The 27,944-nt window shown below is 37.1% G+C and overlaps 2 protein-coding genes across 3 annotated transcripts in view; one reads left to right on the top strand and one right to left on the bottom strand.

Annotated features, from left to right (window-relative positions):
* Nucleotides 1-27,944, bottom strand: part of FRMD5 (FERM domain containing 5) — a 334,543-nt gene that overhangs the window by 232,838 nt on the left and 73,761 nt on the right. The window lies entirely within an intron of this gene.
* On the top strand, nucleotides 430-26,261 carry LOC121484600 (guanine nucleotide-binding protein G(s) subunit alpha-like). Its single transcript, XM_041744037.1, has 4 exons — nucleotides 430-445; nucleotides 851-917; nucleotides 4,941-5,009; nucleotides 25,847-26,261. The coding sequence occupies exons 1-4, from the start codon at nucleotides 430-432 to the stop codon at nucleotides 26,103-26,105; spliced, it is 411 nt and encodes a 136-aa protein (XP_041599971.1). The 3' UTR covers nucleotides 26,106-26,261.

Below are 27,944 nucleotides of genomic sequence, written 5' to 3'. Positions count from 1 at the left end.
AAGATTTATTTATTTATTCATGATAGACAGAGAGAGAGAGAGAGAGAGAGAGGCAGAAACACAGGCAGAGGGAGAAGCAGGCTCCATGCCAGGAGCCCGACACAGGACTCAATCCTGGGACCCCAGGATCGCGCCCTGGCCCAAAGGCAGACGCCAAACTGCTGAGCCACCCAGGGATCCCCACAAAGCCATGTTAATTGATTTTTATAGTGATTGCCACATCAACATTCAGTGGCAGCAGCATCCCACTTGGTACCATTATGCTTTTTTTGCAGGTACCTTTAACCTCTTGGACACATCTACTACCCTGGAACACAAGGTCTAAATATAAATAAGATACAGATGGTCATTTACCAACATGTACAGCCTTGAAAAAAACACTCCAGTTAGAGGATGAAAGAAATATGCAGTGCATTGCAAGAAACAAAGATGGATCAGCTGACAGGTAAGAAGTAAGCCTGGATACTCTGTGTGAGAAAATGTAATTGAATCCAATAAGCATAATTGGATTCAATAAGAATAACTGGATTCCTTCCAATCAAAGGAAAAGAAAGTTCAGAGAAGGGAGTGGTTCAGGACTACTACCACTGAAGTCAAATAAAATGAGGAATAAGGGTTTTGGTCTGAAGGAGACCTCCAATCTAGAAGAATGTTATTTCTGGTAATACATCTGACAAATCAATGGAAATAAGAGTTAAATTAAAGGTCCATGGAGAAATCAAGGTAAAGAAATTAAGACTTCCTAAATAGACTACTCTTTGATAGGAAAAAGAAGCAAAGAAATTGACCTTCCTTGGGATGAAATGTAGGTTTTTTTGTTGTTTTGGTTTGGTTTTTTGCTTGTTTGAAGAGGAGAGTCTTTTCAGCAACTCCCAAGTGGAATTCCATTCTGTGCTGCAGATAAGAGTATTTCAAAGGTAACCTTGGGAGCGTTTAAAAGGTTTTCCAATCCACAGCCTACTCACCCTACTAAGCAAGTGGCTGGTTAGAGCTGGACTTAAGAGCTCACTCACTCATTTGGGGATCACTTAGACAAGCAACAGAACAAAGAAAATGGCCATGCTCTCAGTTCTACTGTGTGTGCCTGTAAGAGTGAACAAATCAGAAAAGCTCACCAGTTATAACCGTTGGGTCCAAGGCTTGGAAACTTAAAAGGAATGAAGAAAGGAAATGGATAAAAGAAGATGACAACTTTGGAGCAAAAGCTTTGCTGTACTGTCATACCCTGAGATACTAGGAGAGAGAAGGGAAGAGAATCCCAAAGGATTTGGTTAGGGGATTTTCCTTCTGTTGTCCAAAGAAAATGTCTAGGAGAAGAAGATACCTATGGTCAATCAGGAAGAAATACCTTTGCGTCTGATATATCGAATGCCATTTGCCCTAATCTAACTATAGCTTTGGGAACACAGCCCACAGGGGTGTCCACTTGACTCATCAGCTACAATAGTGCTAGCCTCTGAGACCTCAATAAAGGATGAGTTTCTCAAGAAAGAGAGAAAATAGGATGACCATGAGATAGTTTTTACCCTGGAAGGAGGTAAAATCCTTCTATTCATATTGTGAAGTTTTATGGAATAGTTCCGATTAGATACAGTCTGTATAATATAGTCTTTGTCCTTGTACCTACCTCCCCTCACAACATGCATTTTCTAACTTCTCAGTATTCAAGTTATCACTCTATTGAGTTACAGGAGATGGATAGACAGATTAAACAGTTTAATTTAGACATAACTCATCCACTATATAATTCACTCATTTAAAGCATATAATTCAGTGGTTTTTAGTATACAGACACACAGGATTGTGCAACCTTTGCCACAATTTTAGGACATTTTTATCATACTCAAAATAACTTCTGCACCCATTAGCAGTCACCCCCATTTCCCAAAATCCTCTCTTTCTCAGCCCTAGACAACCATTAATCTACTTTCTATCTCCATGGATTTGCTTATATTGAACACTTCATATAAACAGAATCAAACAACACATGGTCTTTTGTGACTGGTTTACCTCCCTTGGCATAATGTTTTCAAGACTTATTTATGCTGCAACATATATTTTCTCTTACTGCCAAATAATATTCCACTGTATGAATTTTATTCACCCATTTCTCAGTTGATGGACACTTGGGTTGTTTTTGCTTTTTGGATGTTATGAATAATGCTGCTAAAACTTTCATATTAGTACCATATACAGTAGTCTGTAATCACAGATTATTTCAAAGGTCTGGAAACAAAATTTCTTAAAAATACATGTGCTAGTTGTAAGAAACTGTCACAGTTAGATTTAAATGTCTGCAAAAAAAAAAAAAAAAGATGCAGATTTTGTAATGTGTTATGTCCTTTCTTACCAAGCTGAAGATTTATTTTTATTTATTTTTTTAAAATAAATTTAATTTTTATTGGTGTTCAATTTTCCAACATACAGAATAACACCCAGTGCTCATCCTGTCAGGTGCCCACCTCAGTGCCCGCCACCCAGTCACCCCCACTCCCAGCTCACCTCCCCTTCCACCACCCCTAATTCCTTTTCCAGAGTTAGAAGTCTTTTATGTTCTGTCTCCCTTTCTGATATTTCCCACTTATTTTTTCTCCTTTCCCCTTTATTCCCTTTCATTATTTTTTATATTCCCCAAATGAATGAGAACATATAATGTTTGTCCTTCTCCGACTGACTCATTTCACTCAGCATAATACCCTCCAGTTCCAACCACTTCGAAGCAAATGGTGGGTATTTGTCATTTCTAATGGCTGAGTAATGTTCCATTGTATACATAAACCACATCTTCTTTATCCATTCATCTTTCGATGGACACCGAGGCTCCTTCCACAGTTTGGCTATTGTGGACATTGCTGCTAGAAACATCGGGGTGCAGGTGTCCCGGCGTTTCATTGCATCTGAATCTTTGGGGTAAATCCTCAACAGTGCAATTGCTGGGTCGTAGGGCAGATCTATTTTTAACTCTTTGAGGAACCTCCACACAGTTTTCCAGAGTGGCTGCACCAGTTCACATTCCCACCAACAGTGTAAGAGGGATCCCCTTTCTCCGCATCCTCTCCAACATTTGTGGTTTCCTGCCTTGTTAATTTTCCCCATTCTCACTGGTGTGAGGTGGTATCTCATTGTGGTTTTGATTTGTATTTCCCTGATGGCAAGTGATGCAGAGCATTTTCTCATGTGCATGTTGGCCATGTCCATGTCTTCCTCTGTGAGATTTCTCTTCATGTCTTTTGCCCATTTCATGATTGGATTGTTGGAGGGGAAGGGGTGACGGGCACTGAGGTGGACACTTGACGGGATGAGCACTGGGTGTTTTTCTGTATGTTGGTAAATTGAACACCAATAAAAATTAATTTAAAAAAAATTGAAGAAGACACAAATAAATGAAAAGATATTCCATAATCGTGGATTGGAAAAATTTATATTGTTAATATGTTCATACTCATCAAAGCAATCCTTGGAATCAAACAGTCTCTATGAAAATTCCAAGGAGGAAAGACTATCCACTAGAAAAAAGACAGTCTCTTCAATAAATGGTGCTGGGAAAATTGGACATCCACATGCAGAAGAATGAAACTAGACCACTCTCTTTCACCATACACAAAGATCAACTCAAAATGGATGAGAGATCTAAATGTGAGACAAGATTCCATCAAAATCCTAGAGGAGAACACAGGCAACACCCTTTTTGAACTCGGCCACAGTAACTTCTTGCAAGATACATCCACGAAGGCAAAAGAAACAAAAGCAAAAATGAACCATTGGGACTTCATCAAGATAAGAAGCTTTTGCACAGCAAAGGATACAGTCAACAAAACTAAAAGACAACCTACAGAATGGGAAGAGATATTTGCAAATGACATATCAGATAAAGGGCTAGTTTCCAAAATCTATAAAGAACTTATTAAACTCAACAGCAAAGAAACAAACAATCCAAGCTGAAGATTTAAAGATTTATTGGTCTTTCCACTCTTTGTTGCCTGTCATTCTTTCTCTCTTGGATATCCTGCTTAGCTCTAGCAACTCTCAGTTTTGCCTTTCAAAAAATGGAAATACTTTTAACATTCATTAGCTTTAACAAGAAAACACATCATCATTACTGCTCGTTAGAACTAAATGGATGGTGACTATTTACCCCACAATTCCTTCCCATTTAGTGTTTTACTGTGTTTAAAAAGCTATGGTTAAATTCTGTTTCACAGACAGATAAAGTTAAATGTTTTCCTAAAATAGACCATAAACTTGAAAAAAATTTTTTGATAAGGAGCAATACAACTATGTAGGAAGGCTGATTTTTCCACCTATTTTCTCAAGGTTACCACAGAGCTGAGGAGTAACTAGTATTTACAAGCAGACATTAAAAGACGTTAAGCATTTGATTTTAAAGCAAAAACATAAATCCATATATGGACAACACAAAGCAGAGAATCCACAGGAAGGTCAAGGGTAGAAAAGTAAACACAAAGGCAAAGTTAAGTCAAGATATGGAACAAGCTTATTTTATACACATTCACTGCAGAAATCTTTGAATTTCCACATATAATCAAGTAGAGGGCTGTGACCCAATTTACACATATGCCTCATAACCTGCATTTGAAGCTCCCTTGGGAGATTCAAATTTCACATTTTCACAGAAGCCTATTAAGATCCCATTTGCTAAATGTCTATCATCAAATGTTAATAGAAGGGTTTTATTGCTAGAATGTAAGTCAGAGAGTTACTTTCATTACCTGAGTTGTATCTATAAAGCTCTATGCATCTCAACATAGGAACTTACTTTACTGAGATAAAATATGTGGTCAGAAATTTCACCCCTTCAAAATGCACACTTCAATAGTTCATAGCACAGAGCTAGTTTTCATTTCATTTCTGAGAATGGTTTTGTAACTAGCTGTTCACCCCTGGCCCTTTACCCTTTCTCCTTTTGTCTGTATGAAGAGGTGCTATAGAAGAGCAGTGCCAATCCTGGAGCAAGGCTGCTTGGATTTAAATATCATTTCACCCTCCAGGTAACTATGGATCCTAAAGTTCTTAGAGCTTTCATTTTCTCATAAGTAAAATGAGTATGTATATAAAGTATTGATATCTGTGACATGTCTAGAAGCTAATCTGACAACAATTAACTAATATCATTTTAATAAACCAAACTCTTATGTAAAGAAGCAATAAAACTAAATATGTGCTTTTAAAAAAGGGAGAAAAAGGTGGAACTTCTTTTCCTTCTAAGGATGAAGTCCAAACTCCTAATAGGTTAAAAATGGCTAAGAGCTGGCTCCTCCACATCTCTAGCCTTGTGTCCACTTCTCCCTGAGACTGACGGCACACACAAAAACACAGCATGCATGTGTTTGTTTGCATGCACTGTACTCTTTGCTTCCATTCCTTTGTTTGAGAATGCCTCCTATCACACCCCATGATCCAGTTAACTCATTCTGATCTTTAGAATCAGTGGTTCACTGGTTACCTCCTCTAGGAAGTCTTAACAGATATGACTCCTACTTCTCATTGATCTCCTCCAGTACTAGCACCATACTCAAAATTAGTTAAGAATCCTTCCTTCTAGGGCAGCCCGGGTGGCTCAGCAGTTTAGTACTGCCTTCAGCCCAGGGTATGATCCTGGAGACCCAGGATCGAGTCCCACGTCAGGCTCCCTGCATGGAGCCTGCTTCTCCTTCTGCCTGTGTTTCTGCCTCTCTCTGTCTCTCATGAATAAATAAAATCTTAAAAAAAAAAAAAAAGAATCCTTCCTTCTGGATTCCCATGATATGTAATATCTTTGCACTTACTGCCTCCAGCTATACTTATACTCTGTGCTCTCCACTGAACTATGAGATCTTTTTTTAAACTTCAGCTCTGCTGAAGTGTAACTGACATATAACATTGTTAAGATAAATTTAAAGAGTAAACTGTTGTAATTTATATGCATTTACATTGTGAAAGGATCCCCCGATCTAGTTAATACATCCATCACCTCATTTTTTTTTTTTTTTTGGTGAGAACACTTAAGTTCAATTCTATTAAATTTCAATTATACAATAGAGTACTATCAACTATAGTTACCATATTTTGCATTAGATCCTTAGACCTGATTCATCTTACAACTGAAAGCTTATATCCTTTTATTAATCTCTATTTATTTTAAGATTTTATTTATTTGAGAGAGTGAGCACACAAGTGGGGCAAGAAGGGGGAGAGGGAGAGAGAGAAGCAGACTCCCACTGAGCAGAGAGCCTGCTGTGGGGACAAAGGCTAGATTCCAACACCCTGAGATCACAACCTGAACAGAAGGCAGATGCTTAACCAACTGAGCCACCCAGGCACCCCTATCAATCTCTATTTAAACTGTGAGATCTTTGAGGAAAAATTCTGTCACTTATTCCAAGACTAGAACTCTGCTGGAAAACACAAAGTGCTTAATCAATGTTTGTTGATAGAATAGGATACAAAAGCCATTCTCAAACTTTTTGGTCTCAGGATTACTTCACATTGCTAATAATGATTAAGGATTTGAAAAGCTTTTGTTTATGTGGATTATATCTATTAATATCTACCATATTATAAATTAAAACAGAAATTTGTAAAATATGCATTAATCAAGAAAGTAAAAAAGGTAAATAAATAACTTTTAGCATTGTTATAAAAATAGCTGTGACTCAAAAAGAAAAAGAAAGCTCTGACTCTGAGGACTGTCTGAAACAGTCTCAGGGACTCCCAAAGACGCCAGACCTCAATATAATAGTACATGGGAGTGTTTATTTTTTAAATCATAACATGTATTTTTACTCATATGAAAGTTAAAGTATTTGGGAAGGGTAATAGACGAATGAAAATATATAAGAAAGGGAGATACAACTTTTTTTTTTTTTTAAGATTTTATTTATTTACTCATGAGAGACACAGAGAGAGAGACAGAGACACAAGCAGAGGGAGAGGGAGGCTCCATGCAGGGACCCCGATGTGGGACTCGATCCCGGGACTCAGGGATCACACCCTAAGCTGAAGGTAGACGCTCAACCACTGAGCCACCCAGGCAACCCAGGAGATACAACTTGAGTCTCAACTAGAGAAAATACCTGGATCCAGAGCAGCAAAGAAAAGGCAAGAAGCACAAATAGCATCAGTCTTAGGAGAAATAATAAAGAAGCCAAAAGTAACTCTGTACAAACATAACCAAAAACAAGAATGGCACTAAACACCAAAAGGTGGAATGAATCTTAAATAGAAATTGACCTTTTAGGGGCACCTGGTTGGCTAAGTCAATAGAGCTTGCAACTCTTGATCTCTGGGTTGTGAGTTCGAGCCACACATTAGGTGTAGCGATCACTTAAGAATAAAATCTTTATAAAAAAAAAAAGGAAAGAAAAGAAGGAAAAGAAAGAAGGAAAAGAAGGAAAAGAAAGAAAAAGAAAAAGAAAAGAAAGAAAAGAGAAAGAAAGAAAAAGAAGAAAGAAAGAAAGAAAGAAAGAAAGAAAGAAAGAAAAAGAAGAAAGAAAGAAAGAAAGAAAAGAAAAGAAAAGAAAAGAAAAAGAAAAGAGAAAAGAAAGAAAAGAAAAGAAAAGAAAAAAGAAAAGAAAAGAAAAGAAAAGAAAAGAAAAGAAAGAAAAGAAAAGAAAAGAAAAGAAAAGAAAAAAAGAAAAGAAAAGAAAAGAAAAGAAAAGAAAAGAAAAGAAAAGAAAAGAAAAGAAAAGAAAAGAAAAGAAAGAAACTGATCTTTCTGGTATGAAACATATCATTTTGTCCTACCCCACTCCCATCTTTTCTTTGTCATTCTCAATCCTGATGTACTCTTTTTACTCTCTTTTCCTCCTTCCTCCTTTGGAACTCTTGCTCTATAGTCATTGGTTTAAAAATGCTGCTCACAGGATCCCTGGGTGGCTCAGTGGTTTAGCACCTGCCTTTGGCCCAGAGCGTGATCCTGGAGTCCTGGGACTGAATCCTGCGTCCAGCTCCCAGCATAGAGCCTGCTTCTCCCTCTGCCTGTGTCTCTCTGCCTCTCTATGTCTGTCATGAATAAATAAAATCTTAAAAAAAAAAAAAAAAGAGTGACCCAACTACAACAGAATAGAGAATATTAGCTGTATATTAAGGGTTTTTGCTTAAAAAAATTTTTTTAATAAAAATAAAAATGCTGCTCAGATGTTATGTGATTAGAGAAGGAATAAAAAGCGACAGCTCTAATGAAGCTGTATGACTGGAATCCAACTGATAAATTTTTTAACATTCTATTAGATTATAAAAAATTATAATGAATCTTTAAAAATAGGAACACTGAAGTTATTTTTACATCCTGAACATACATTAAAAATTAGTGTCCCTAAAATATGCTGCATGAAGGCCAGGATTGGAAAGTAATATGGACTTGGTTACAGTGCTAGGGTGGTAGATGAGTTGAATTATTTCTTTAATATTGTGATATCATCCTTTCTACAAAAACCATGGAAATACAATTAATTCTCAACTTAACATTTGCCTTTGGTATTTTCTACAAACTTTTCAGGGACACACTACTCATTTGAATTTTCTTAAGTAGCTGTATGTGCTGAGATAAAAAACTCAAGGTCTAGACCAGGAGTAGGCAAGTTACAGGCCCAGGCCTCATCCAGCCTACAGGTTGTTTTTGCATAGCTCTCAGGCTGGGATGGTTTTCACATTTTTAAAAGGTTGTAAAAATGAAACAAACAAACCAAAACAAAGAATAATATGCAAAAGAAATTGTATGTGGCCTGTAGTCAGCAATATTTACTATCTGGCCTTAACAAAAAAATCTGGGGGTGCTTGGGTGGCTCAGTTGGTTAAGCACCTGCCTACAGCTTGGGTTGTGATCCCGGGGTCCTGGGATTGAGCCCCACATAGGGAGTACTGCTCAGTGGGGAGTTTGCTTCTCCCTCTCCTTCTGTGATCTCTCTCACTCTTGCTCTCTCTCAAATAAATAAATAGAATCTTAAAAAAAAAAAATCTGGCAATGCCAAACAAACATAACACATGCATTATAGTGTCTGGTCCATAATATATACAAATAAATGTTAGCTACCACTGTTATTAATTTTGTTATTATATCTGTATTTTATCTTAAATTATTATGCTCCTTGAATAATTATGTTTTTCATTTCTAAACTCTGAGGACATGGCTTGAACTTTGTCTAATCACATTAACCATAGAGTATTGCTATCACTATTTTATCTTTGCATTCTTTTCATCCTGCCTATTCTTGAAAATCTTGAAAACCCTTTATTTCTCCTTTTCTTCTTTTACTGAGGTTAAATATACGTAACAGAAGTTACTTTTTCCTTTTTTAAAATATTTTATTGTGCTAAGAACACTGAACATGAGATTTACATGAGATTTAACATAAAATGTTAAATTTGTAAGTGTACAACACATTACTGACTATATGTACAATGTCGTATAACAGAGCTCTAGAACTTACTCATCTTACTTAAAGCAACTTTATGCCCACTGATTAGTAACTCCCTAATTCTAATTCTCCTTTATCCCTGCTCCTAGCAACCACCATGCATTATCCTACGAGTTTTATTATTTTAGATACCTCATACAAGTGGAATCACGCAATATTTTTCTTTTCATGATTGGCTATTTCACTTAGAATAATGTCCTCAAGGTTCATGCATGTTGCATATTGCAGAATTTCCTTCTTTTAAAAGTCCAAATAATAATAGTCTATTGCATGTATATATTTTTTCCACATCCATTCATCTGTTGATGGACATTTAGATTGTTTCCACATAATGGCTACCGGAAGTGAACACAAGAGTGCAAATATCTCTAGAAGATCATGATTTTTATTCTGAATAGATATCCAGAAGTGTAACTGTTGAGTCATACAGCAGTTCTATCTTTAATTTCTTGATAAACTTTCATACTGTGTTCCAAAGTGGCTATACCATTTTGCATTCCCACCAACGGTGCACAACTATTCCAAATTCTAACACTTATTGTCTTTTTTTTAAAATAGCGATATTGACAGGTGTGAAGTGATACCTCATTGTGGTTTTGATTTGCATTTTATTAATGATGAACATTTTTTCATATGCCTATTAGCCATTTATATGTTTTTGAAGTAATGTCTGTTCAGATCCTTAACCCTTTTTTAATTGAGGAGTTAGAGTTTTTGCTATTGAATAGTTTTTAAAATATATTTTGCAGATTAACTTCCTATTAGATATATTGTTTGCAAATATTTTCTTGTATTTCATAGGTTGTGTTTTTATTCTGTTTCCTTTAAGAGAGTCCTCATTGTCTATTTTTGCTTTTGATGTCATATCCACTGCCATGACCTATGTTGCAAAAGTTATCCCCTATGTTTTCCCCTAGGAGTTTTACAGTTTCAGGTCTTTAATCCATTTTGAGTTGTTTTTGTGTATGGTTTAAGGGTGATGAATTTTGTCAAATACTTTTGCTGTATGTCTTAAGACAATAATGTGATCCTCATCCTGTATTCTGTTAGTGTGGTACATCCCATTAATTGATTTTTGTATGTTGAACCATCCTTGTATGCCAGGGATAAATCCCACTTGGTCATGCTGTATGATCCTTTTAACTTATTGTAGGATTCAGTTTGCTGGTATTTTGTTGAGGATTTTCAGATTTATATTCATCAGGGATATTAACCTGTAATTTTCTTTTGTTGTGGTATTTCTGCCTGGCTTTGGTATTATGGAAATGCTGGCCTCCTAAAATTAGTTTAGAAATGTTCCCTCTGGTGTACCTGCGTGGCTCAGCATTTGCCTTCAGCTCAGGGCATGATCTGGAGTCCCAAGATCGAGTCCCACATCGGGTTTCCTGCATGGAGCCTTCTCCTCCCTCTGTGTCTCTGCTTCTCTCAGTGTCTCTCATGAATAAATAAATAAAATATTTTTTAAAAAATATTCCCTCTGCTTCAATTTTTGGGAAGATTTTGAGAAAGACTGACAATTTAAATATTTGGTAAAACTCATCAGTGATGCCAGCTGGTCCTGGACTTTCCTTTGTTGGGAGGTTTGTTTTTTATCAGATTTTATTTTATAAGTTTATTTTTATTGGTGTTCAATTTGCCAACATACAGAATAACACCCAGTGCTCTTCCCATCAAGTGCCCCCCCCCTCAGTGCCCATCACCCAGTCACCCCCAACCCCCACCCACCTCCCCTTCCACCACCCCTAGTTCATTTCCCAGAGTTAGGAGTCTCTCATGTTCTGTCTCCCTTTCTGATATTTCCCACTCATTTTTTCTCCTTTCTGTTGGGAAGTTTTTGATTACTGATTCAATTTCCATACAAGTTATAGATTTGTTCAGACTATTTCTCCAAGAGGTAGTCTTGATGGGTTGTAGGTTTTTAGAAATTTATCCAATTATTCTAGGTTATCCAGTTTGTTGGCACATAATTGTCCATATAATTATTTAATCTTTTTGATCCTTTCTGAAGCAATTATTTCTGAGGCAGAAATGTTCTTTTTTCATTTTTTAAAGATATAGTTGAGAGAGGAGTGGGGGAGGGGCAGAGGGAGAGGTAAAGAGAAACTCAAGAGGACTTGGTGCTAAGAGTAGAGTCCCACATGACCCTGAGATCATGACCTGAGCCGAAACCAAATGTCAGATGCTCAACTAACTGCACCACCTAAGTGCCCCTCCTTTTTCATCTCTGATTTATTGAATCCTCTGGGGATTTTTAGTCCAGCTAAGAGGTTGTCAATTTTGTCTATCGTTTTAAAAAAACTCTTACTTTTGTAGATATTTTTATTGTTTTTCTGTTTTCTATTTTATTTCTGCTCTAATGTATGTTATTTCCTTCCTTTTACTAACTTTGAGCTTAGTTTGTTCTTTTTTTTTTCCAGCTTCTTGAGGTATAAAGTTAGGTTATTTAGTATATGTGCTGCCGAAGCAAGCACTAAAGTTAGGTTATTTTAAATCTTTTTTTTTTTTTTTTTTTTTTTTAGGGGCAGCTGGGTGGCTCAATCGGATGAGATTCTCTGCCTCTCCCTCCCCCTCTGCTTTTCCCCCACCCCCTCAGGTGCACATGCACACTTTCTCTTAAATAAAATATTTTTAAAAAATAAAATCTTTTTAAAGTAGGCATTTATCGTGGCAAACTTCCCTCTTAGTATTGCTTTTGCTGCATCTTATAAGTTTTGGTATCCTGTTTTCCATTTTCATTTGTCTTAAGCTATTTTCTAATTTCCTTTTTGATTTATTCTTTACCCAATGCTTACTCAAGAGTGTGCTACTTAATTTTCACATATTTGTGAGTTTTCCAGTCCTCCTTCTGCTATTGACTTCCAATTTCATTTCCAATGTGATCAGAATAAACATTTGGTATGACTTCAATCAAATTTTTAAAGACTTGATTTATAACCTAATATGTTATCTATCCCAAAGTTCTGTGTGCACTTGGGAAGAATGTGTATTCTGCTGCTCTTGGATGGAATGTTCTATATACGTCTGTTAGTTACATTTGGACTAAAGTATGGTTCAAGTGCAATATTGCCTTGTTGATTTTTGTTTGGTTTACATATTCTGTAAAATGATTACAATAGGTTCAGCTGACATCATCTTCTCAGATAAATAAAAAGAAAAAAAGGAAAATTTTTTTCTCCTTGATGAGATTAGATGTAGAATTTACTCTTTACTTTCCTATATACCATAAAGTAATGTTAGCCATAGTCGTCATCCTGTACATTACATCCTTAGTACTCACTTATAACAGGAAGTTTGTACTTTTTGATCACCTTCCTCCAATTCTCCCCTTCCCCCTATCATGCCACTGATAATCACAAGTCTGATCTCTTTCCCGGTAAGTTTGGGTTCTGCTTTGTTTTTAGATTCCGCATATAGGTGAGACCATATAGTATTTGTCTTTCATTGACATGTTTCACTTAGCATAATGCCTTCAAAGTCCACCTATGTTGTCGCAAATGGTAGAATTTCCTCATTTTTTATGGCTCAATATATATATATTTATATTTATTTCTGTTATATATTTATATTCATAATGTATTTTTATATAATATATATCTCACAACTTATTTATGTGTTCATCCATTGATGGACACTTAGGATATTTCCATATCTTGTCTATTGTAAATTATGGGGCTATTAACATAGCAGTGAAGTCACCTTTTGGAGTATTTTTGTTACCTTTGGATATGTTCCCAGAAGTGGCATTGCTAGATCATATGGTAGTTCTATTTTTAATTGAGGATCTTCCATACTGTTTTCCACAGTTGCTGCACCAATTTACAATCTCACCAACAGTGCACAATGGTTTCCCTTTTCTCCCTATCCATGTTAGCATTTTGTTATCACTTATCTTCTTGATGATGGCATTTCTAACAGGTATGTGGTGGCATCTCGTGCTTTTAATTTGCAATTCCCTAGTTACTAGTGATGCTGAGCATCTTTTCATGTATATCTTCTTGTATATGTCTATTGAGATCCTTTGCCCATTTTTTAAATTGGGTTACTTGCTTGTTATTGGTTGTAGGAGTTCTTTATATGTTTTAGATATTAACTCCTTATCAAATATGTAGTTTACAGGGGTGCCCAGGTGGCTCAGTGGTTGAGCATCTGCCTTCAGCTCAGGGCATGATCCTAGGTTCCTGGGATGGAGTCTCACATCAGGCTCCCTGGGGGGAGTCTGCTTCTCTCTCTGCTTATGTCTCTACCTCTCTCTCTGTGTCCCTCATGAATATATAAAATCTTTTTTAAAAATGTGTAGTTTGGGCAGCCCGGGTGGCTGGCTCAGTGATTTAATGCCTGCCTTCAGCCCAGGGCCTGGTCCTGGAGACCCGGGATCAAGTCCCACATCGGGCTCCTGCATGGAGCCTGCTTCTCCCTCTGCCTGTGTCTCTGCCTCTCTGTGTCTCTCATGAATAAATAAAATAAAAATCTTTTTTTAAAAAGAAGATGTGGTCTATGTATACAATGGAATATTACTCAGCCATTAGAAACAGCAAATACCCACCATTTGCTTCGACGTGGATGGAACTGGAGGGTATTATGCTGAGTGAAATAAGTCAATCGGAGAAGGACAAACATTATACGGTCTCATTCATTTGGGGGAATATAAAAAATAGTGAAAGGGGAAAGGAGAAAAAATGAGTGGGAAATATCAGAAAGGGAGACAGAACATAAGAGACTCCTAACTCTAGGGGTGGTAGAAAGGGAGGTGGGCTGGGGGTTAGAGGTGACTGGGTGATGGGCACTGAGGGGGGCACTTGATGGGATGAGCACTGGGTGTTATTCTATATGTTGGCAAATCAAACACCAATAAAAAATAAATTTATTTTAAAAAATCTTTTTTTTTTTTAAAAAAAGGGTAGTTTACAATTTTTTTTCCCATTCCATAGGTTGTCCTTTCACTTTGTTGATGTTTTCTTTTACTGTACAGAAGTTTTCCAGTTTGACGTAGTCCTACTGGTTCTTTTATTTTGTTGCTTGTGCTTTAGGGATCATATGCAAAAAAATCATTACCAAGACCGATGTCAAGGAGCTTTGTTCCTGTGTTTCTTCTAAGAGTTTAATGATTTCAGGTTTTACATTTAATTCTTTTTTTTTTTTAATTTATTCATGATAGTCACAGAGAGAGAGAGAGAGAGAGAGAGAGAGAGAGAGGGAGGCAGAGACATAGGTAGAGGGAGGAGCAGGCTCCATGCACCGGGAGCCCGATGTGGGATTCGATCCCAGGTCTCCAGGATCGCGCCCTGGGCCAAAGGCAGGCGCCAAACCGCTGCGCCACCCAGGGATCCCTACATTTAATTCTTTAATCCATTTCAAGTTAATTTGTATGAGTGAGATAAGATATGGACCCAGTTTTATTACTTTACATGTGGATATCCAATTATCCTATTGAAGAGACCTATCTCCACTGGGTATTCTTCCTTCCTTATCATTATCAGTTGGCTATATGTGCTTGGCTTTGTTTCTGGGCTCCCAATTCTATTCCATTGGCCTATTTATCTATCTTTATGTCAATATCAGACTTTTTTCATGACTGTAGTTTCATGGTGTATCTTGAAATCAGGAAGCATGATACCATCTCAGTATTTCTTTGGCTATTTAGAGTATTTTATGATTCTATATAAATTTTAGGAGTTTCTTTCTACTTCAATAAAAAAATTCTGTTGGAAACTTGATAGGAATTGCACTGAATCTATAGATGAATTTTAATAGTATTGACACTAACAATAGTAATTCTCCCAATCCATGGTCATGGGATACCTTTCCATTTATTTATGTCTGCTTTGATTTCTTTCATCGATGTCTTGTAGTTTTCAGCAGAGATCTTTTACCTCCTTAAATTTATTCCTAGGTATTTTATTGTTTCTGATACCATCATAAATAGGATCACTTTATATCTTTCTCAGAAATTTTATTCTTAGTATATAGAAACACACTGATTTTTATGTTTTGTATCCTGCAACTTTTCTGAATTGATTAGACATAACAGGGTTTTCTTTGCTAAGTTTTTAGAATTTTCTAAATATAAAATCATATTACCTGCAAATAAAGACAATTTTACTTCCTTTCTAATCCTGTTATTTTTTTTTCTTACCTGACTGCCCTAGCTAGGACCTCCAGTACTATGTTGAAGAGTGGGGAGAGTGAGCCCCCTTGTCTTGTTCTTGATCTTAGAAAAAAGGTTTCATCCTTTCAACATTGAGCATGTTAGCTGTGAGCTTGTCAGTGAAGCCATCAGATCCTGGGCTTTTCTTCACTGAGAGATTTTTGATTACAAGATCAATCTCCCTCCTCACAACTGGTCTATTCAGATTTTCTTTTTCTTCCTGATTTAATCTTGCTAAGTTATGTGTTTCTAAGAATTTTTCCATCTCTTCTAAGTTGTCCAGTTTATTGGTATATCATTGTCCATAGCTTGATTTTTCTGTATAGAAGTTCTATCCATTATTGTAAACGGAGTAGTAAGGCTCCTACTACCGTTGTGTTACTGCCTATTTCTCTCTTTAGTTCTATCAATGTTTGCTTTACATATTTAGGTGCTCTAATCTTAGTTACATATATAATTATTATATTTTCCTAGTGGACTGATCTTTTGTCATTATACAATATCCTTGTCTCTTCTGACAGTTTTTCCCTTAAAGTCCATTCTGGGTTGACAGATTCATTTCCTTTCAGCACTTTAAAGATGTCATTCATTGTCATCTGGCTTGCAAGTTTTTTCTTTTTTTTTTTTTAAGATTTTTATTTATTTATTCTTGAGAGACGCAGAGAGAGAAAGGCAGAGACACAGGTAGAGGGAGAAGCAGGCTCCATGCAGGGAGCCAGATATGGGACTCCATCCCAGGTCTCTAGGATCACACCCTGGGCTGAAGGCGGTGCTAAACCACTGAGTCACCTGGGCTGCCTGCAAGTTTTCTGAGAAGATGTCCACCTTAATTAACATCTTTGTTCCAGTATATAATGTGCCTTTTTCCTTTGGCTGCCTTCAAGATTTTCACTTTATATTTAGTTTTCAGAAATCTGAATATGATATGTCTAGGTAGGGATGTATGTATTGTGTGTAGTAGCATTGATACTGCTTGGGACTCTCTGAGCTTTATTGGATCAGCGACATGCTGTCCTTCATTCCATAATTTATGGAAAACTCTCACCTGTATGTCTTCTAATATTTCTCCTGCCCATTCTTTTTCTTCTGGGATCCCAATTATATGTACATTAGTATATAAGATCATTCAATATTGTTCCTGAGCTCTTTTTTTCTTTTCTGTAGAGATTTTATTTATTTATTTTATTTATATCAGAGAGACACAAAGACAGAGACAGAAAGAGGGAGGAAGAGAAAGTGTAAGCATGAGCAGGGGGAGGGGCAGAGGGAGAAGGAGACTCCCCATTGAGAAGGGAACTCAATGCAGGGTTCAGTCACAGAATTGTGGGACTGAGCTCTGCATCAGGATCCATGCTGAGCACAGTCTGAGATCCTCTCCCTCTGCCCTTCTCCCAGTTCATGTGCTACCTCTCTCAAATAAATAAAATCTTAAAAAAAAAAATAGGTGTAAATATTGTTTGTATCTACATACCCTATGTCTTCCATACTCTCATCTATTCCACATTCAACTTTCAATAATTTATTAAATTTTATAGCTAAATTCTTATTCACTAGTATGAAGTCCCATCTTCCTCCCATTCTCTGTCATAGGTAAGCCAGTGTTTTCATCTGTCTCTCCTTGAAGGTGCCTATACATCCCTACACTTCAAACTAGTTGACTGTGTTTACAATGTTGGCTCTCTGATCAGCTCAAGGAAGTTACAGTTTTGTATATCATCTGTATTTCACTGTCCTCCTTGTTCTAGAATGTTTCTATCCCTGCAAAGAAACGAAACATCTATGTCGAGCTATGTGTGGGGTATTTTTGTTTATTAATTTGAGATCATCCTAAATACTTTATACAGTATTTTCACATGCACAGATATACCCATTAGTGCTTTTTGGAGAGGAATGGAGGTGGGGAAGTGCAAAATAAAAATTGGTTACCTCAAAAAAATTATTTTTAATATTAAAAAAATAATTAAAAAATTATCTGACTTCTTATTGTTGGGATGAGAGCAACACTCCTTCTTGGTTTCTATGTATTAGGTATAAATCTATCCCACCCTATTTTTTTTAAGATTTTATTATTTGAGAGAGAGAGAAAGTGCACATAAGTGGGGGGAAGACCAGAGGGAGAGGGACAAGCAGACTCTCTGCTGATTGGGGAGCCCAATGAGGGGCTTGATCCCAGGAGCCTGAAAATCATGACCTAAGCTGAAGACAGACATTTAACCAACTTAGCCACCCAGACACCCCTTGACTATTCTTGAATACTCTGCTTATGAATAGCTCTTAGATATTTCACAATATCGGAGATCCCTGGGTGGCTCAATGGTTTAGCCCCTGTCTTTGGCCCAGGGTGTGATCCTGGAGTCCCGGGATTGAGTCCCACGGCGGGCTCTCGGGCTCCCTGCATGGAGCCTGCTTCTCCATCTGCCTGTATCTCTGTCTCTGTCTCTCTCTCTCTCATGAATAAATAAAATCTTTTTTAAAAAAGATATTTCACAATATCATTTGCTCTTCTAATTTATTTTAAGATAGCAGGTCCAATATCATCAAGTACCAAGAACTTTGTACCATAGGATACACATCCTACTGCAATTATAAGCAGGTATTTATCCATTTTGATGGCTCAAGCTATTTTTGAGTTGCTACCATTGTTAGTCAAGGCAAATTTTTTATTGTTACCTACATTTTGCAGGACCTCATATATTTTACAACTGCAGTACAGACAGTCCTCAATTTATTGCCACTCAACAAAGCAAACATTTATATAATCCTCTGGCAAAAAAATCTTATCATTGCTTTCAACACAGTAAAAGCAGAGACCACCTCTTCTTTTCCATTATAATCTATCTCTGGCCTCAATATTTCTTCATTGCTCCTCATGTCTCTATCCCTAAAACTCTCAAGGGGCAAGCATTTTCTAATCCTTTTAATGAATCCATGCTCTAGTACTTTCCTGCCCTATGGTCTTCCTCAAATTATTGAGCTTCTCTAAACTTCAGTTTCCTCATTTGCAAAATTAAGATAATGGTTTGAGAAATTAAAAGAGAAGATGTATTATCTTAAAAAGTGCTTAGCTATTATTATTGTACTTTTCTATCATTAATAGCTGATTAAACATTAGATTTATAACCAATTGTGTAAAGACTAAGTAATCTCTCTCTTAGTCAAGCATATAACCTCTATCTAATGTTACATTTAAGTGAAAACCAAATAAAATTTTAAAAGCATTTCCACTTAAAATGTCTTCTTCAGGAATGCAACCCACCACAAAAGAGGTCTTCCTATGCACTACTAAATATTTTTCCATTCTTATTTTAACTCTTAATGTATACATATATATGTGTGTGTGATGCATTTCTATACCTCTATGAGCTTGATGATTGGCAACCGCTCCTGCTCATCTGGCCTTCCATCTGCAATGGAGACAGTGCCAGGCACAGTGCTTAGCTCAATTTTTCTGAGACAAACTCAAGTATTTTATGGAATCTAGAAGAACCAAGCAAATGATCTAGTGGTTTTGGTAATTTAAAAACTTCCTACCAGCATGCATTTTCAGCAATTGCTAAAGGTTTTACAGAGTGATAAATTACTCCTGCAAGGACTTGATCAATTTATTCTCTTGATCTTCAGGTTTCATCCTGACTATAAACAAAGTCCCTAAGAATATTTTGATGTAGTTGCTAGCAGCATCCTTCAGATACTGAGTATGCACCCCTTCATGATAATAATTATCAGGCTAAAAACCATAAAGACTCAAAAAAGAGGATTTCTAGATTTCAGAATTTTTAATGTCCTTAGGATACTTCTTATGTATGAACACGTCTGTCTTAGTAGCATTTGAAAATGCATTAGATAACATTTGTAGATCATGTGGAGATTTTTTCCCTTAAAATAACTTGCATGTGGAAAAGTTCCATAGGTTAGAAGGTAGTCTCATATGGTGAGAATAATGATTTCACTGCAATAGAGATTAGTAGAGTTCTAAGTATGATTTGTATTTGCTGAATGTAAGACGTACAAATACATTTGAAAGATTTGAAATACCTACCATTAATAAAGGTATGATTTCTTTCAGTTTCTTTGTAAATCTCAAAGTCAGTGGGTCTGGAGGAGCTGGATTCCAACTTTATCAACTCCAAAACATTTAGAGTTGCTCTTAATCATTCATTCTAAATCCTTTGAAGAAGTAGGACAATAAGCATCTTGTTTCTAATCTCTACAAATGAAATGGATGCTTACTTTAGTGCTTTTCCTTTGCTTGGCCACTTGAGGTATATAATAAAGAGCTAGGAAATACATTCACCAACTGATATTTCAAAAGGAAACCCAAATGCCAAAAAAATGATACTTCTCCCTTTTTATACGAAAATGCCAGAGGTCCCTGGAGACAGAAATAGATCTTATTTTTATATTTCAGAATTGTACTATAACACTTAACGTGTATAAGAATTATCATGAACTTGCTTTAAAAGTAGTTATATACAAAAATATTATATGGTTTTAGAAATCATTTTAAGAAAATGAAAACCTGAAAGGAATATAAGAACTTCTATTAAACACGTTGATCATTATTTTAAAATTCATAATTCAAGGGCACCTGGGTGGCACAATTGGTTAAGCTTCCTTTTTTTGGGGGGGATCTGGTCTGATCCCAGGGTCTTGAGATGGAGCCCCACATTGGGCTTTGCACTCAGCATGGAATCTACTTGGGTTTCTCTCTCCCTCTACCCCTTTCCACCCTGTGCGCTCATTCTCTCCCCCCGCCCCATAAATCTTTTTTAAAAATTCATAATTCAGGACACCTGGGTGGCTCAGCGGTTGAGCCTCTGCCTTCGGCTCAGGGTGTGATCCCGGGATCCAGGATCGAGTCCCACATCGGGCTCCTTGCATGGAGCCTGCTTCTCTCTCTGCCTGTGTCTCTGTCTCTCTCTCATTGTCTCTCATGAATAAATAAATAAAATCTTTTAAAAAATTTATAATTCAGTATTTCCAATGTTTGAAAAAATATGGAACAAAAAAATTTCATGAGAAGGGAATCTGCTATTATGCACAAGCCCACCTTCACTGATTTTCCCTGCTGTCATCTCTTTATTTACACAACCTCTATTCAAATGAAAATTCTTCAGAGCAAAGTTTTATTAGTGAATATTTTTGTGACTAGCCAAATGCAGAGAGGATCTTACAGGAATGGATCTTGAAGAAAAAAAAAAAACAAACCTCTTCAATCTTTGCTCTCCTACCCGCAGCCACCCTAGATAGAATCAGAGGGTCCCAAATTTTCAGGGCTCTCGCAAACAGGCTGCAGCTGTCTCCCTGAGAACCTTCCTAATAGATTCTGTACCACTTCTACACAGTCGGGTGACCCTGCTATCTCAGTAGAAACACAAAAGACCTACAAAATGGAACAAACTGCATCTTAGGATCATGCTTCCTCCTAGTTTCTGACCACAGAGGCCACTGTTTGGTTCTACTTGATCTCCTGGACTCCAGACTACTGCTTATTTCAGAAGCAGGGAAATCAGAAATTTGAAATCAGAAAAATCCTAGTTTAATTCCCAACTCTATTACCTACTAGTTTTTTGACCTTGAGCAAGTCACTGATATGCTCTGTTCACCAGCTTCTTCATTTTTAAAAATGTGAATCATGATACCCTACCTCAGAAGACTGACAACGGGAGTGAATGGAATCAAACAATATACTGAATTTTATTTGGGGAACAGTGAAGTATCAAGCCCCCGTCAGTTTAAATTGGCACATAAGAACAAAGTATATCCAGAACTTGGACAAAATAACTGTGAATCTAGAAAGGGTATAATGACATTGTTCTCTGTAGAAGTCATCCATCATAAAAAGGCCTTTAGAGGGGTCCTCTAATCTAAGTCTAATAAGGTAATTAGTTATCACAACAGAAATGATTTATTTAAAATAAAGCTGTAACCTAATGTTATTGAAAGTTGTATGAAGAATGTATTTTTTTTAAGATTTTATTTATTCATGAGAGAGAAAGAGAGGCGCAGAGGCAGGCTCAATGCAGGGAGCCCAACGCGGGACTCGATCCCTGGTCTCCAGAATCACGCCTTGGGTTGAAGGCGGTACCAAACTGCTGAGCCATCTGGGCTGTCCTGTATGAAGAATGCATTAAAAGAAGATGGCAATATAAACAGATTTTTTGCAAAGAAGGGAGGCTTTGCAAAGAAAAATGTGTCAGTATTTAACCAGCAATGTCCAAGCGAAATGGAACCTGACTCAGCAACCATTATATAATTTTGAGAGACAGATGTTTCATTTTGTTTTTGGTGTCAGTGTACTTTTTTAAAAAGTTTTTATTTAAAGTAGCTAATTTAGCTAGCCAGTTAGCTAACATATAGTGTTATTATATTAGTTTCAGGTATACAATATAGTGATTCAGCACTTCCATATATCACCTGGTGCTCATCACAACAAGTGCACTCTTAATCTCCATCACCTATTTCACCCATCCCCCCACCCCACCTCTCCTCTGGGTAACTATCAGTTTATTATCTACAATAAAGCATCTATTTCTTGGGATCCCTGGGTGGCGCAGCGGTTTAGCACCTGCCTTTGGCCCAGGGCACGATCCTGGAGACCCAGGATCGAATCCCACGTCGGGCTCCCGGTGCATGGAGCCTGCTTCTCCCTCTGCCTGTGTCTCTGCCTCTCTCTCTCTCTCTGTGACTATCATAAATAAATAAAAATTAAAATAAATAAATAAACAAATAAATATTTTTTAAAAAAAGCATCTATTTCTTGGTTTTTCTTTTTCCCCCCTTTGCTTCTTTCTTAAATTCCCCATGAGTAAAATCATATTGTATTTGTCTTTCTCTGACTTACTTCACTTAACATGATCCTCTCTAGCTTCATTCATGTTGTTGCAAATGACAAGATTTCATTTTTATGGCTGAGTAATATTCCATTATATATATATGTGTGTGTGTGTATATATATATATATATATATATATATAGACACATACGCACACCTTTATCTATTCATAATTTGGCTATTATAGATAATGCTGTTATAAACATCAGGTTGCATTTGTTCCTTTGAATAGTATTTTTGTATTATTTGGGTAAATACCCAGTACACTACTGGATTGTAGGGTAGTTCTATTTTTAAGATGTTCTGTGTTTTATTTTTTTTAAGATTTTATTTATTTATTCATGAGAGAGAGAGAGAGAGAGAGAGAGAGAGAGAGGGGGCAGAGATACAGGCAGAGGGAGAAGCAGGCTCCAGGCTCCATGCAGGGAGCCCGACACGGGACTCAATCCTGGGCTTCCAGGATCACGCCCTGGGCTGAAGACAGGCACTAAACCGCTGAGCCACCCAGGGATCCCCAAGATGTTCTGTGTTTTAAAAGAAGCTTAATATGCTAGTTTTCACTGTAGCATAATGAGATTTTCTTTCAAGACTACCTGGCATCCTTTACTCTGATTCTATGTTCATCAAACCATCTGTTGATTACTAATTGGATCTACAAAAGTAAAAACTAGACCTAGAGGCACCTGAGTGGCTCAGTCAGTTTAAGTGTCTGAGCCTTTGTCTCGGGTAATGATCCCAGGGTCCTAGGATCGAGCCCCATGTCAGGTTCCCAGCTCAGTGGGGAGCCTGCTTCTCCCTTTCCCCCTCCTTATGCTATCTTTCTCTCAAATAAGTAAAAAATTTTAAATAATTCATTTGATAATTAAATTATTCACTTTTAAAAAAATATCAGACCTGATGCGACCCCCATAGGGAAACTGTGAGACCCTGTGGGTGGCAAGCTAGCTTTTTTTCTGACATCTTAACTGGATCCTCTAATTTCAACTTACCTATTTTTATCATGAAGGTATTTTGCATATTTTCAAGAGCCATGTTACCCATCCCCATTTTTCTGACTACACTTCTGCTTCTAGGTTATAATGTCTATATGGAAAAATATGTTTACAAAGTTGAAAAATCACAAAATTTCATATATTAAATAAAGCCTGAGAATTATAGTAGTCCTACTCTGTAGCTATTTCATAATAATTTAAAATAACGGTTGTAAAGACTAGTATATAGTAAGAATCACAAAGTCAAATGCTCACAAGATTAGTAAAAAACAACTTAGAAAAAGGCTGATGGGAATGATGAGCAGGGAATGATGGGACTCCTCACTGATGGGAAAGATGAATTACTACCTAACAAGGCCACTACTCAGCTCCAGTCATCTACTGCCACAGAGAGCAATGTAGATCCAATGTTGCCTAATCTTCAGTTTTTTTCAAAAGAATCTGAAAGTTAGGATCGGTTTGTGAAATATCTTGACTTTCACACATTGGCAATTTATTCAATCTAAAAAGAACAAGAACAAAAAACACTAAGACAACTAATATTATGAGAGTCAAATAAAACATGAGCATAGCCTGTATTTGGCTTAGACTCTACCAGTTTGAACTCTGCTCTCCCTCTTTGAAAAATACTTGTGTTTCAATGTTTATAAAACACAAAATAATGGAACATAAGTCAAATAATACAAACGCAATGTATTTTCCCCACAGATATATCAAAACTATATGTGTCACATGTAATATAAACCAGTAATCAACATCAGCTTTTATCTCCATAAAAATTGTAGTCATCTGCACTACTCAGACATTTATGTCACACTGAATTTTAATTCTTTTAAATCTGGGATTGACTTACAAAATAAACTTAATGTACTCTATACTTTTTAATATAGTTGAGCTGAAGATATGTTTCTTCCTCACAAAACTATAAATAATGTCCAGATACTTAATAAGGTTTTAAGTCAAACCACATGTTGAAAGGTGATATTACACAAAACTGCAGATATATATGTAAAATAACAAAAGCTAAGACTGGATTGAGATGATAGACTGCACACCTATACCCCTTTATATCTTTAATTCAATGAAACGAAAGAAAATACTTTAAAAGAATAATTTCAGAATTTCAGTGAAAGCAAGAAAGAGTGCTAAGTGATCACAAATTTTGAGGATTTCTCAAAGGCTAGAAAGCAGATGGAGTCAGATCAGAGAAACAAGATCAGAGGGAGGCTAAGTCTTAGACATTTGTAGGAAAAAACTGCTGTGAAGGCAGACGCAGCTTCAGGGAGCTTCAAACTTAAGAGTCAGTTGAATAAGGAACAGATGGAAAGGTTCCGAGGCAATCAACAGGATGCAAAGGTGCACCAACTACAGCAAGACAGAGTATTTCCCTCTCTGGGTTATGCTAATAATTACTGATTGATCAAAGCAGCTACTAGGAACACTGAAATCCAAGCTACTATTTATTGATAATTCAGGCCTTGTCCCATCACCCGTATCTTATTGCTAGCCTTCTTTAATATGAAAGAGGCTAAAAGATATGTGCTAACCAGAGGAAGTAACAAGGGTAAGGAAGAGGAAGATAGATGACTTATTAGGATATATGGAGCAATGTTTCAAAATATATTTCTTTAGTTTAACAACTGTCAGAGCTTGCACCCTGACTATGGCCTAAAACAACCAGATGATCTGAATGTCCCAGTTAGGTATGATACTACTAGCAAAATGGACTTTCATTAACCAGCTAAGGAGTTAAAATTTAATTTTTAAAAAGACCAGTTGTTTGCAACTGATTAGGGGTGGGAGAGAGGGAGAACAGATCAGCATTATCTCCTTTACAATTTCTCCTTCCTTGCTGCTGGTTATTGCTCTCCTCTGTATCCTTCCTCCCTTGGACCCAGAAAATAGAATTCTTAATTCCTCAAAGCAACCTTATTATCCAACCAGAATATAACTTATTAAGGTGTGAATGCACCCATCATGTGAGAGGGAAGGGATAACTAAAATGTGTTTTATTAATCACCCATTCCACTCATCCCTGCACAGCCCTTTAAGGAAAGTTCTCTTCTGCACTGTTCAGTTTCCCAGGACTTAACTGTGATTCAGAATCAAGAGAATGAGTGGAAAAAGGCAAGACTGGAAAGCCAAGAGGAAAGAAGGAAGAATTCTTGCATGCTCTGACAGTTTCTGAACTCATGTTTCTTGTAGAGAGTTAAGTAATGGGAAAGGAATAGAGAAAAATAAGAAAAGAAGCCAGGAATACCAAATCTGCCCATCTAATTAAGAGATAGGGAAGATATCTGAACACAAAAGAAATCAGGTTGGGGTACCAGAAAGAGCTCAGTCTTTTAGTGAGAGAGGGGTTGCTGAGCAGCCCTAACATGAAAGAACTGAAGAAAATAAAGAGGATTATGAGAAGCATTGCTATGGGTAACTTAGATTTTATTTAATACCCCTTGAGAAACAGTAAGACCGAGGACCAGCGCAACGAGGAGAAGGCGCAGCGCGAGGCCAACAAAAAGATCGAGAAGCAGCTGCAGAAGGACAAGCAGGTCTACCGGGCCACGCACCGCCTGCTGCTGCTGGGTGCCGGAGAATCTGGTAAAAGCACCATTGTGAAGCAGATGAGGATCATGCATGTTAATGGGTTTAATGGAGAGGGCGGCAAAGAGGACCCGCAAGCTGCAAGGAGCAACAGCGATGGAATATATTATCCCTAGATGATGGCTACAGTTTCTCATCTTCCTGGCTATGTCCTATCACACTTTGCATGCTGGAATTGCCTGGTCTTAGGAACTTCTAATAAGAATACTATTCTGTTGTGGGGGGGAGGGGGATGGGGCCCTACCACCTAACCTCTAAAGATAACCAAAAACCAAAAAAATTAAAAAAAAAAAAAAAGTCTTATCAAGACTGAGATCTCTCTTCAATCCCTTCTGGTTATGGGACTGTCTTCTCTATATCCAATTCCACAGGGATAGTCCAGCAAGGCCTTAGTATTCACAAAGGTTGGGGACTTGTGGTGGCCAAAGGGGTGAAAGGAAGGACGGTATAGATATAATGGAAGGTTCCAGCAGCTTTGCCCAAGATACATTTGTTCCAAATACCAAAATTAAAAGGCAAGGTGCCTGAGTGGCTCAGTTTGCTGGCTGAGATCATGACCTCAGGGTCATGGGATCAAGTCCCTTGTTGAACTCTGTGCTGGGTATGGAGCGGGCTTAAGATTCTTTCTCTACCTCTCCCACCGTCCCCCACCACCTGTGTGCACATACTCTCTCTCAAAAAATTTAAATTAGGGATGCCTGGGTGGCTCAGTGGTTGAGTATCCCCCTTTGGCTCAGGGCATGATCCTGGGTCTGGGGATCGAGTCCCAAACTGGGCTTCCTGAGAGGAGCCTGCGTCTCTCCTTGCCTACGTCTCTACCTCTCACTCTGTATCTTTCATGAATAAATAATATCTTTTTAAAAAATTAAAAGGCATTCTTAAGTATAACAGAAGCTTTCAATTACTAATAAATCTTTTTTTTTCAATTACCAATAAATCTTAACTCTGTCTCAAATACACACTCTACTTTAAAGGTCTGCTTTGAAGAATTAGAGGAAGAAATAAAAATTAGTTAATCTGGATTCTTTTTTTTTTTTTTTTTTTTGGTCACTGTTCTTTACAAAAACAAGTATCCCAAAGATTAATGAAGCTTGCTAGAGATGGTGGTTGAGAAGGGTTCATATATTATAGTAATTCTCCACTTGTAATTTAGAATAAAACCATGAGGAAGAAATTAAAGAAGCAATTACGAAAACTCCAGTACTTAACCTTCTTTAATAGACCCCCAAGTAACTCCATATTAATACGTAACTGCCCAGCAGGGCCTATCTTTTCCTTCAAGGCAGACCAAATTAGTTTAGGGAGTATAAGGTGTTTTTTTTTCTTCACATATTTACATTGCACAAGGCCAACGACTCTTTAAAAGAGTGTTCAGGGGGCACCTGGATGCTCAGTGGTTGAGCATCTGTCTTTGGCCCAGGGCATGATCCTGGAGTCCTGGGATGGAGTCCCATATCGGGCTCCCCGCATGGAGCCTGCTTCTCCCTCTGCCTGTGTCTGTGCCTGTGTGTGTATCTCATGAATAAATAAAATCTTAAAATAAAAAAAAAAAAGAACGTTCACCCTTCACTGTTAAGCAGAAAATATACTTTAAGGCAGACAAAGGTCTCTCTCTGGTGTTCCTAAAGATTCAGAACATGTTGGTGGTCTCCTCTGACCACTACCAAGTTAATTTTGCTTAACACACTCTATATATCTTATCATAGATACCTCATTTATTTCTGCAATATTTTGTCTCTATATTCAGTCACTTTCTTCTTCCCCCATACTCACTCTTCCATGAAACTATCTTCATTTCCTCTTTTTCACTGAACTAAATTCTTACCTCAATTTATCAGAGCATTTACTTCTCTCATTCAAAATCCAATTCAAACTCAAGCCCAAGCAGAACGTCTTCATAAATGATGAAGTCACAAATTCAGATTAACCCAGATACCCCAATGGAATTCATAAAA

The sequence above is a fragment of the Vulpes lagopus genome, chromosome 2, assembly GCF_018345385.1.
Source record: "Vulpes lagopus strain Blue_001 chromosome 2, ASM1834538v1, whole genome shotgun sequence".
NCBI lineage: Eukaryota > Metazoa > Chordata > Mammalia > Carnivora > Canidae > Vulpes > Vulpes lagopus.
This window is presented reverse-complemented; position numbering and strand designations above follow the sequence as displayed.

What these genes read in the sequence shown, in the direction of transcription:
- LOC121484600 (XM_041744037.1), top strand. An exon ending in CAGATAAGAGTATTTCAAAG is followed by an intron (nt 918 to 4,940) that starts GTAACCTTGGGA and finishes CTGTATGAAGAG; the next exon opens with GTGCTATAGAAGAGCAGTGC. An exon ending in AATATCATTTCACCCTCCAG is followed by an intron (nt 5,010 to 25,846) that starts GTAACTATGGAT and finishes ATACCCCTTGAG; the next exon opens with AAACAGTAAGACCGAGGACC.